Genomic DNA, 12,800 nt, shown 5'->3' on the forward strand with positions numbered 1-12,800 from the left:
CTGGGTGCTGGAGCAGATGCTCCTCTAGGTGCTGGAGAAGATGCTCCTCTGGGTGCTGGAGCAGATGCTCCTCTGGGTGCTGGAGCAGATGCTCCTCTGGGTGCTGGAGCAGATGTTCCTCTAGGTGCTGGAGCAGATGCTCCTCTAGGTGCTGAAACTGCCCAACAAGCTTCCTCAAGCTTCTTTTTGCCCCCATCCAACCAGTAATACTGTGTCTCTTCTCACCCTTTGTTTCTGGACTGATTTAGCTGTTAAGCTAATTTGAGTGAAAATTAGACTTAGAGGAACAATGAAATGACCTTGAAATCCTCTCTGGGGTGCAAACACCTAAAGCGTGCATCTTAACCATCTTCACCACATCCACGGAGATTTGAAGCAATGAATGTGTTTATACAGTCTGTCCACAGCATTCTAGATACCGGCTCATATTTGGGATAGGCTGTTCATCTTCATATCTTGAACCCAGGTAGACCTGTATACATGAACAAACAGAATATTCTGAATGTTACCATGGAAACAGAGCTGACAGACTGCAGAAGCTAACAGTGAACTCAATAAGGTGTTTACATTCTTCTTTACCCCACTAATATCAACACATCTCAGGCGACATGTTTAGGCTTTGAGTATTTGGATATAAGCTTATCCTATTATTATACAAGGTATATTGGCATAACATTCAAAGTGAGTGCTTGAACATATTGGCATTTAAACACACTGTAAGACGTATAAGGAATCAACATCTGGGGAACAGCTTGAAGGGAGTGAGTAGGAAGACTGTCCTTCAACTAGAGGACCAATGTCCAAGCCTCCCTGCTGAAGAGGGGGGGGGGGGGCAAGAGAAAAGGAGAATTTCCCTGCACCGATCAATAAAATATCATACCACATGTTATTAAGGTTTTAATGATGCAACCTCAACCTTTCCATGCGTCTCCTCTGTTTCCCAGGAGGCCGTGGTGCAGTACGAGCAGTACGAACAGGAAGTGAGGAACCTCCAGAGGTTAATAGAAGAAGCCCACCGCATCATTCAGGACCGGCCTGTCTCCACCAGTAACATACAGGAACTCCAGGCCCAGATACACCACCATGAGGTGAGAGAGGAGACACACACACACACACGCACACACGCGCGCACACACACACACACACACACACACACACACACACACACGCGCACACACACACACACACACACACACACACACACACACACACTCCCTCCGTCTGTCTGTCTGTCTCACATGTGGTTGTTATGCATAAACAAAAGTCTTGGTTTGCAGCTACCATGAGAATCCAGCCTCTGATTGCAAAGCAAGCAGGAACCGATGAGCTGTGTCTCTCACTCTACACTACCACCGTTCAGCAAAGTCTAGTCTAGTCTATGAGCTGCAGTGGTTTGCCTGGAGATGAGGTGGTTATCGCTCAGACAACACATTCCTACAGTATTTTCATTTTCCCCAAAGTCATTCCATTTGATATCTAAGGAAATCAATCTCTAATGTCTCAAATGGATTTTCTAATGAGGTCACCTACTTCAACATCAAAGAGCTGAGAGAGAGAGAGCTGAGAGAGAGAGAGAGAGAGAGAGAGAGAGAGAGAGGTGAAGGGCAGAGAGGAACAAACAAGTTGACTCATTATAATGTACTTCCTGTACTCTGTAATATTGTAAAACAGCATAAAACACAGAGAAGGAGATATCCTGAGAGTCTGGAGATCCTGGGGTCTTTGTGGGCAACCATAAGGGCTGAGTCAAACGAGGCTTACGCTATGCTAATTACGTCAGAATGATCTCTGTGGAAAATCTGTTTTCTGCTTTTGCTCTGTTTGCTGCTGTTGCTCAATGTGGTCTGTTGTCCTGATGTCTCAACTTGAATACATTACACATTGGTTAATAATGATTCTTTAAAGCTACTAGAAATTCAAGAACAAATATTGCTCAGTTGACCCCATGTTATCAGAAGACTCCTGCCATACAGCCATTTTGGAAGTTTAGGTCTCGTTTTGCCTCTCCGGGCCCAACACGAACACATTCTCCCTTTATCTGATACTACATGCAAGTAACATTCTGCGCGGGGTTGATATTCCTCGGCTACCTGCATGATCTCAGTAGATGTTACATGTAGGCTACCTGCATGATGTCAGTAGATGGCTATATGTAGGTAGTCTCAACGCCAGACCCATGAGAGTTCTTACACTACGTTACTGCATGCTGCAGAGCTCTCTCTGGGTCTGGGACACTTTCCCTCAGCCGGCTGGTAATGGGAGGGAACCGTTCACTTGGCCAGTGATATGCCAGTTGTGGATTCAGTCCTCCCTAATCAGTAACGACTTTGCGATCAGACGACACGGGACGCGCAGCCCATTTTTAGAACCGCTCTGTCATCGGTGCTACAACCTGTCACTCATTCAATTTCAACCCGCCTTCAAAAACCAGCAGTGGCTGTGAACTGGCACAGACTCACTTATGTAGTATGTGGAGCGCAGCGATTCAAAATAATATTTGAGTCTGGGGAGAGACTAGCCTGGGTAAACCCATCCCCCACGTGACCTGCTCTCAGACCTGTTCTCAGTCACTATGACTATGTCGCTAGTGACTGGGAACTGAGAGAGCAGGTCACGTGGGGGCTGGGTTGACCTAGGCTAGGGAGAGACTACCTGCATGATCTCAGTAGCTGGTTACAGTATATGTAGGCTACCTGCATGATCTCAGTAGATGGTTATATGTAGGTCACTTGCATGATCTCAGTAGATGGTTATATGTAGGCTACCTGCATGATCTCATAGGCTACCTGCATGATCTCAGTAGATGGTTATATGTAGGTCACTTGCATGATCTCAGTAGATGGTTATATGTAGGTCACTTGCATGATCTCAGTAGATGGTTATATGTAGGTCACTTGCATGATCTCAGTAGATGGTTATATGTAGGTCACTTGCATGATCTCAGTAGATGTTATATGTAGGCTACCTGCATGATCTCAGTAGATGGCTATATGTAGGCTACCTGCATGATCTCAGTAGATGGTTACAGTATATGTATATGTAGGCTACCTGCATGCTCTCAGTAGATGGTTATTATGTAGGCTACCTGCATGATCTCAGTAGCTGGTTACAGTATATGTAGGCTACCTGCATGATCTCAGTAGCTGGTTACAGTATATGTATATGTAGGCTACCTGCATGATCTCAGTAGATGGCTATATGTAGGCTACCTGCATGATCTCAGTAGATGGCTATATGTAGGCTACCTGCATGATCTCAGTAACTGGTTACAGTATATGTAGGCTACCTGCATGATCTCAGTAGCTGGTTACAGTATATGTATATGTAGGCTACCTGCATGATCTCAGTAGATGGCTATATGTAGGCTACCTGCATGATCTCAGTAGCTGGTTACAGTATATGCAGGCTACCTGCATGATCTCAGTAGATGGTTATATGTAGGCTACCTGCATGATCTCAGTAGATGGTTATATGTAGGCTACCTGCATGATCTCAGTAGATGGTTATATGTAGGCTACCTGCATGATCTCAGTAGCTGGTTACAGTATATGCAGGCTACCTGCATGATCTCAGTAGATGGTTATATGTAGGCTACCTGCATGATCTCAGTAGATGGCTATATGTAGGCTACCTGCATGATCTCAGTAGCTGGTTACAGTATATGTATATGTACCTGCATGCTCTCAGTAGATGGTTATTATGTAGGCTACCTGCATGATCTCAGTAGCTGGTTACAGTATATGTAGGCTACCTGCATGATCTCAGTAGCTGGTTACAGTATATGTATATGTAGGCTACCTGCATGATCTCAGTAGATGGCTATATGTAGGCTACCTGCATGATCTCAGTAGATGGCTATATGTAGGCTACCTGCATGATCTCAGTAACTGGTTACAGTATATGTAGGCTACCTGCATGATCTCAGTAGCTGGTTACAGTATATGTATATGTAGGCTACCTGCATGATCTCAGTAGATGGCTATATGTAGGCTACCTGCATGATCTCAGTAGCTGGTTACAGTATATGCAGGCTACCTGCATGATCTCAGTAGATGGTTATATGTAGGCTACCTGCATGATCTCAGTAGATGGTTATATGTAGGCTACCTGCATGATCTCAGTAGATGGTTATATGTAGGCTACCTGCATGATCTCAGTAGCTGGTTACAGTATATGCAGGCTACCTGCATGATCTCAGTAGATGGTTATATGTAGGCTACCTGCATGATCTCAGTAGATGGCTATATGTAGGCTACCTGCATGATCTCAGTAGCTGGTTACAGTATATGCAGGCTACCTGCATGATCTCAGTAGATGGTTATATGTAGGCTACCTGCATGATCTCAGTAGATGGTTATATGCAGGCTACCTGCATGATCTCAGTAGATGGTTATATGTAGGCTACCTGCATGATCTCAGTAGATGGTTATATGTAGGCTACCTGCATGATCTCAGTAGATGGCTACGTATATGTAGGCTACCTGCATGATCTCAGTAGATGCTATATGTAGGCTACCTGCATGATCTCAGTAGATGGTTATATGTAGGCTACCTGCATGATCTCAGTAGCTGGTTACAGTATATGCAGGCTACCTGCATTATCTCAGTAGATGGTTATATGTAGGCTACCTGCATGATCTCAGTAGATGGCTATATGTAGGCTACCTGCATGATCTCAGTAGCTGGTTACAGTATATGCAGGCTACCTGCATGATCTCAGTAGATGGTTATATGTAGGCTACCTGCATGATCTCAGTAGATGGTTATATGTAGGCTACCTGCATGATCTCAGTAGATGGTTATATGTAGGCTACCTGCATGATCTCAGTAGATGGTTATATGTAGGCTACCTGCATGATCTCAGTAGATGGCTACGTATATGTAGGCTACCTGCATGATCTCAGTAGATGCTATATGTAGGCTACCTGCATGATCTCAGTAGATGGTTATATGTAGGCTACCTGCATGATCTCAGTAGATGGCTACATATATGTAGGCTACCTGCATGATCTCAGTAGATGGCTATATGTAGGCTACCTGCATGATCTCAGTAGATGGTTATATGTAGGCTACCTGCATGATCTCAGTAGATGGCTACGTATATGTAGGCTACCTGCATGATCTCAGTAGATGGCTATATGTAGGCTACCTGCATGATCTCAGTAGATGGCTATATGTAGGCTACCTGCATGATCTCAGTAGATGGTTATATGTAGGCTACCTGCATGAGCTCAGTAGATGGCTATATGTAGGCTACCTGCATGATCTCAGTAGATGGCTATATGTAGGCTACCTGCATGATCTCAGTAGATGGCTATATGTAGGCTACCTGCATGATCTCAGTAGATGGCTATATGTAGGCTACCTGCATGATCTCAGTAGATGGCTATATGTAGGCTACCTGCATGATCTCAGTAGATGGTTATTATGTAGGCTACCTGCATGATCTCAGTAGATGGCTATATGTAGGCTACCTGCATGATCTCAGTAGATGGCTATATGTAGGCTACCTGCATGATCTCAGTAGATGGCTATATGTAGGCTACCTGCATGATCTCAGTAGATGGCTATATGTAGGCTACCTGCATGATCTCAGTAGATGGTTATTATGTAGGCTACCTGCATGATCTCAGTGCAGATTTTGAGCCCTGTGCTTTGTGTTGCGGTTTTTACTTTGCTGAGTAAGTGTGTTTGATCTCCCATGCAGAGAGAGAGACAGAGGAGATGGGGTGTGTGTAGGTGTGGGGGGTGCAGAGAGAGAGAGAGAGATAGAGGAGATTGGGTGCAGAGAGAGAGGCAAAGACCTGCAGAGAAACAGATCAAATCTCTCCACAGGCGAGGCGACACATTTTTTTCCTGAGGTCGTTGAGGGGGTTCCAGGGGGTCCCCAACCAATTGTTAAACTTCACCATTATTTCATTTAATAACACATTTTGTTAGAGGCTGTTTTGATCATAGTTTCACTGTTATCTCTCTAGCTACAATACAGATAGTCATGCAATTCTGGACTAAAATCACATCTAACAAGAAAATATTCTTAGATGTGAGTCCGAGAGACAGAAAATCTCATCAAATGGGGGCCAGTGGCTCTAATGTGGACTAAATTAGGGGCCTTTGAAGAAGGTTGAGAATCACTGAATGGGTGCAGATATGTTTTCTCGCTGCAGAGTGGCTTGGCGTGACTGTGTGTTTATGTCTGAGTTTGCTCTCTAAGCCGAGCTGATAGCTGCAGGTCCACTGGCCCAGATAGTCACATGACCCGATTATCAGTGCATCGACCATCTGCGGGACAGAGGGAGGAGTATGAGGAGGAAGGGGTAAGAGGAGGGCGGAGCCAGACCAAGCCTGCCTGCCCCATTCCATAGCTGTAATCTGACACCCTCTCTGTCATTCTGCCTCTCAGGCACTCGCTCTCTCCTTTTGTTGGAGGGAACCTGAATCTGGATTGGTGGAGGAGGGAAGGAGAAGAAAGGGGCGTGTATGTGTGTGGTGGGGGGTAGGCGAGCAGTGAGATCACTTCCTGTTGTTTTTTTTCCCACCCTTAGCCTTTGTATGTATGTCTAATAGATCCATGGTTTATGTGTGTGAGAGGGAGTGTCTGTGGGATTTTTTGAACTATTTCTGCTAGGGGCTCTCTCGCTCTCTCTCTCGCTCAACCAAACATCCTGTCTCGCCGCCGCTCTGAGTCACCCGCCCATGCGCCGCGCTGATTGGCTCCGAGAGATACGAGGGCGAGAGAGACAGAGAGAGAGGCACAGTGAGAGAGAGAGTGTGTGTGTGTGTCACAGAGAGTGAGGCAGTGCTATTCTCTCTCTCTGCTTACACACACACGACCGAAAGCGAGAGACCGGGAAGAGAAGAGAATGCGTCCGCTCCACTTGCTCCTCACGCACCGCCGGCACCGCATTCAACGCTGAAACCTCCTGCCCTCGCCGTTTTTTCAGGAGCCTGCTTATCCTGCGCCTACTGATTTTGCTATTGTGGACTGAGGCACGCTCTCCTGACCCCGGGGTTGTGGCTGTTGGGGGATGTTTTGACAGGAGCTGGCCCAGAAGATCCGTGGCTACCAGGAGCAGATCGCCTCGCTCCACTCCAAGTGCAAGATGCTGACGGTGAAGGCCAAGCACGCCACCATGCTGCTGACGGTCAGCGAGGTGGAGGGCCTGTCGGACGGCATGGACGAGCTGAGTGACGACGAGCTGCCCAGTGCCAACGCCAACGCCAAGCAGCTTCCAGCACACCCCTCTGTCGTCATGGTGAGTGGCCAAGGCTTCACACACACACACGCACACACACACACACACACACACACACACACACACACATGTGCGCACACACATGCACACACACACACACACACACACACACACACACACACATGCACACACACACACACACATACACGCGCACACACATGCACACACACGCACGCTGCATGGCTGCTGTGTCTGTCTGGCCCGTGTGTGTGTGTGTGTGTGTGTGTGTGTGTGTGTGTGTGTGTGTGCAGCCCCTATCCCTACTCCCTCACTGTCTAAGGGCAATGGTTCCTCCTTGAGGGGTTCCAGAAAAATGGGAATCATTTATTTTCACTATTCCATCCATAAGTAACACAATGACAGAATGTATGACTATTTTGGTCATGGGTTTCATACACTTTCTGCAATAAAACATCTAATATTCAAAGATCGTATCAGATAGGGGACCCTGCATGGGACAAAATCTTAACAGAACCACTGGTCTAGACCACTGGTTCTCACAGTGGGGTCCTTGAGGGGTGTCCAGGTGCTCCACCGCAAAATAAAGTACTTGATTTTGCTATGATTCCATTAGCTTAAAGTTATCTCAGAATGTACAGTCAGTATAAGAATCGCTATTCCAATCATAGGTTTTACAATGCCACTATCATCTCCCCACTGACAGGTATTCAGTAATTTAACGCTAACTCAACAACAAGCAGAATTCCTCCAATAGGGGGGTCCTTTGGACAAAATCTGATCAGACTGAGCCTACTGTAATGTGTGATGGTGCTCCATGACAGGTACAAGTAAATGTAAAAGAACCCCCGCGATCTTATGCCTGTTTCTCTGCATTCTTCCTTGCGTCCCCATCTTCCCTTCACCTTGAGGCTTGCGACAGTACAGTGTGCCAGTAGTGTCATGGTGTGCACTGTGCACTGCTCCATGCTGCTGAGCGGACAGTGTTTCACTAGCTATTCCTGTACTGTATGTACTGTATCACTTCACTTTGTTCCACATTAGCCTGGATCTGTCTGCCAGCTACTGTGTCATCCTCAGCTTGATCATCCGCCTTTTCTTCTGTGTTTGCACAGATCTCTGTCTACCCTCTCCTCTCTCTCTCTCTCTCTCTCCTCTGGTTCTGAATCAGATTTATCTTGCTTCCTTACCCTGTTGTTGCTGTTTGCGGTGTGTTTTGTTCCAGCGGGCCAGGAAACAGGATATTTTGTGTGTGTGTGTGTGTGTGTGTGTGTGTGTGTGTGGGTGCAGAGCATGTGTGTGTGTGTGTGTGTGTGTGTGTGTGTGTGTGTGTGTGTGTGTGTGTGTGTGTGTGTGTGTGTGTGTGTGTGTGTGTGTGTGTGTGTGTGTGTGTGTGTGTGTGTGTGTGTGTGTGTGTGTGTGTGTGTGTGTGTGTGGATTGCATGATGTACAGGTATACTGCATGAATAGGTTGCCGGGGCTGCTGCCGTCCTTGATTTGTTATCGTTGCACATAGTTACTGTAGCCTTGTGTCATTGATTGTCACCACATTATTGTCACAGTACTGCTCAGTTTCTATCTAAACTCACTGAGTTTTCCCACACATGCCAGTGGTATGCTGATGCTGTCCGTTGCCTTGCGTTGCATCATAAAGCCCGGGGAAAAAAAGGCCTCAGTGTCTGACAAGATCCTAAGTCAGTCAGCCAAGTTCTACATTAACCGCGAAGAAAACAGCCCAGTAGGATTTGGCTGATGTTCAGCTCTGAAGCAGGCAGGCAGACAGATGACTGTGCTGCCTTCAGGGACATCACATTCAGCTCTGCCTCTCTACTGAAGCATGCAGGCAGAGAGACAGATGACTGTGCTGCTTCAGGGACAGCTGCTGCTGCTGCTGCTACTGTACATTCACTTACTCCACATATTCTCTCTGTCAAGCTACACTTTAGCTGTGCTTGGATTAAGCTTGGCCCTTGATCTTCCTGGACTTGTGTTTTTAAGTGCCCCACCAGTGATTTGGATTTTGGAACTTTTTGACATTTGAACTTACCTATTTAACTTTTAGTTGTACTTGCAGTTTGTCTAGCTATGGAACAAGAGACTGCCTGTTAAAATGTAGCTCTAAGCTACTTTCTGTCTGTCTGATGGCTTGGATAACGTCTGGATGCCACTTACAAGAGAAATGTGTCTGTGTCAGTGTGTGCCAAGTGTTCGTGGCCTGGAGAAAAGGAAACTGTGTGCGTGTGTGTGTGTGTGTGCGTGCGTGCGTGTGTGTGTGCGTGCGTGCGTGCGTGCGCGCGCGTGTGTGTGCGTGCATTTGAACTTTACGGCAATAGCCATTCCTTTCCCCTGATGCATGCATCATGTAAAAATCTTTGTGGGTCATTCATTGCCGTCCACCCAGGTAGCTACACTCACCATTAGCCTGTGTTTTCTGCTGTGCTACAGTGAAAAGCCTGGGGGTGTTTTATGTCAATAGCAGTAATGTGATCTTGTGGGACTTCTCTCTCTCTGTGTTATTTGGTTACTTTCCGTCTAATTAATCAGCAATGTGCTCACCTGCACACTCCCTGTCCTGCACTCTTCTACTAATTTTATACTCTCTCTCTCTCTCTCTCTCTCTCTCCTCACTCCTTTCACCTGGGGGCTTTCTGTTTGCCCCCCCCTACCCCCACCCGCTTCTTTGATGTATGCGTTCGATGTGCGGTGTGTGGGGTCAGATGACGGCGGGCCGCTGTCACACACTCCTCTCCCCGGTGACGGAGGAGTCAGGGGAGGAGGGCACCAACAGCGAGGTCTCCTCTCCCCCTGCCTGCCGCTCCCCCTCCCCCGGGGCTAACGCTGACACTGCTCTTAACCAGGTACTGCAACCCCCCCCCCCCCCCACCACCACCACCATTACCTGACCTGACCTGATCTGACCCCTCCCACACACCACTACCTGACTTGACCTGATCTGACCCCCCCTTCACATCACCCAACCTGTCATTTTACCGTTTACATTTCAAACATTTAAGTGACTTACAAATGAATGAGTGTGACGGATTCCTTGAATTCCCCCGAGGAACTGCTGTAACATTACAAGCACCCGCACACTTCAACCTGCACCACAAAAAATGCCATTTAGCCTAACTGTAGTGTGTTATTCCTGTTCAAACAAGAGTTTCTAAAGTGGAGTGACCTGAAGTGAACCTGCATTGGAAACCAGTGGAATTAGTAGTTTGAGAGAGTTTAAGGCAGAATATGCGACTCAATGACTTGTTCAGGTGGACGTTTGATGCAGTGTGACGCATCCACACCCTACCACCCCACCCCACCCTGACCACTCCATCACCTCAGCCCAGCCTCCCTCCCTCCACCAGCCTTATATCCCTCCATCCCACCCATGCTTCATATTTTAAACTGCTGGAGGTTTTCTGTGCTGCCCCTGCTTTCTCTGCTTCGCCAGTTTGTCTTTATCACTTGCTTTTTGCTGGGGTAACAGTCCTATGTTAACCCGACGCTGCCAGATGGTTTTTGTTTTCACATCTCATGATCTCGCTCAAATCCAGTTGCCTTGCAAGGTTAGTCCTATGTTATTTAGTCGAGTAATTTTCTTTAGAATTAATTAGTCACAGCATGCTATGGCAGCATTTTGACACTTTTTGTGGGACACGGCGAGGGTCCGTTTTTCTCACTCTTATTGTGAAATCTTATTACAGTATTTGTGTCTTGTGATGTGTCCTTGAGCCATTATCAACTAAGTGTCAAGAGAAGACTAAATCGATAAATGTTAAGAGCAGAGTGTGGGGCAGGTGGAGACTGCCTATGGAAAGTAGACTATCATGAGAGAGAGTTTAAACTAAATCCATGGCACTTTAACCAGATGCTGCTGATGTGGAAACATCCCACAGAGGTTCGAGACAGACCCCACTCACAGTGAGCTGATCTGAATAGTGTGGTGGTCACTAGCCAAATATTGGCCCATACCTTTTGCGTGAAGTGTGTGAGCTTGTGGGTAAACTAAATTACTGTGAGCCAAAGAGTATTAGACAGCTGTAACCATAACTATGAACTCATGAAGTAGAAAGCTGCCAAAGTTTGGTCTAAATTCAGCTCAAAGGAAAAGATCTGCGGCTAGCTTTGTGTTTTGCCAGTTATCACTATAGAAACCTAGGACACACATTTAAAATCTCAATGGAAGTCACATTTTATCTGTTTATAATATTGTCAATAATTAATTTACATTATAAGGTATCACAATGTACTCACTACTCATAAGTAACACATATGCAGCAGATGTGTATATAATATTTAAATTCACATACTGACAGTATGTCCAAGAACATTACGACACATCCGAGCAATTTACTGTTTTATTAGTGAGTGCTTGTAAAGGAATCACACTGCAGAACACCCACTTCGATGTAACCAGATTACATAAATGTGATTATGTAATCAGATTACAAAAAAGGTAAATGTGATCCCTTACAGTTACAGATTTTTTTTAATCAAGATTACAGTTACATTTAGTCAAATTTGGGATCCGTTGGGAATCCAAAAGTAACGGAAAGTAATCAATTACATTACTTTGATATTGTGATTGTTGGATTACATTACTGATTCCAATTTTCAACAGGTAATTGTATCGGATTACATTTTTAAAGTAACCCTCCTAACCCTGTACGTGTCTGTGTCCCCTCATATTGACACACACACACACACTCTCGCAGTCGCACACTAGTGAAACCCAAACGTACTGTGTCGACGTGCCACAGGGTCGAGCCCCGCTGAGCCGAGCACCCCTCCAGGAGCTGTACGACCCGTCTATGGAGAGCAGTGCTGCTAACCTGGATGACCTGCAGAGATCCTGGGAAACACTGAAGAACGTGGTATGTTGCGTTATTACTTATGAATGAATCACACCACACACAGAACTATGTTTGCCCCACACTAATATTGCATGCATTTACCCACTATGCTTCTGCTAGCTGGAACAAATTGCCTGAAGACCTCAGATCTGCCCCAACCTTACTTACTTTTAAAAATAGACTAAAGACTTTTATGTTTAACGTCGCTTTTAACTGCTGACAGCTACTATGCAAACCCAATGAGTCCTCTATAAGTTTTAGCTCTTTCTGCAACTGCTGCGCCTGTTGCTTATTGCACTTTTTATACTCTTTTTTTTTAGTTTTGTTGTGATGCTTTTAAATGTCCATTTTACTCTCTTCTTTTCTTTTCTTTTCTTTTCCTGTCAACCATTTTATGTGAAGCACTTTCAATTGCCTCTGTGTATGAAATGTGCTATACAAATAAACTTGACTTGACTTAATAATGCCACAGCTAGAAGAACATTCCCTCAACAAAACAAAAGCGACGATAGCGCCAATTTAAAAAAGTAGTTGCAGGCGCCCGGGTAGTGCAGCGGTAAATTCCCTGCCTACCAACTCAAGGGTCGCGGGTTCGTGCCCTGTGTTGCCTCCTGCTTGGTCAGGCATCCATACAGGCACAATTGTCCGTGTCTGCGAGTGGGAAGTCAGATTTAAGGTATGTGCCCTGGTCACTGCACTAGTGCCTCCTCTGGTCGGTGGGGGCGCCTGTTCTCGGGGA

General features: G+C 46.0%; 1 protein-coding gene across 1 annotated transcript in view; it reads left to right on the forward strand.

Moving 5' to 3' along the window:
- syne1a (spectrin repeat containing, nuclear envelope 1a) overlaps positions 1 to 12,800 on the forward strand; it is a gene marked incomplete at its 5' end in the record, with an annotated part of 194,546 nt that overhangs the window by 120,880 nt on the left and 60,866 nt on the right. The window contains 4 exons of the mRNA XM_083643019.1: positions 945 to 1,088; positions 7,041 to 7,256; positions 9,932 to 10,072; positions 11,969 to 12,082. Coding sequence (XP_083499145.1) covers positions 945 to 1,088; positions 7,041 to 7,256; positions 9,932 to 10,072; positions 11,969 to 12,082 — 615 coding nt within the window. The remainder of the gene's footprint in view (positions 1 to 944; positions 1,089 to 7,040; positions 7,257 to 9,931; positions 10,073 to 11,968; positions 12,083 to 12,800) is intronic.

This window comes from Poromitra crassiceps (genome assembly GCF_964638095.1).
Source record: "Poromitra crassiceps genome assembly, chromosome: 9".
Classification (NCBI taxonomy): Eukaryota; Metazoa; Chordata; class Actinopteri; order Beryciformes; family Melamphaidae; genus Poromitra; species Poromitra crassiceps.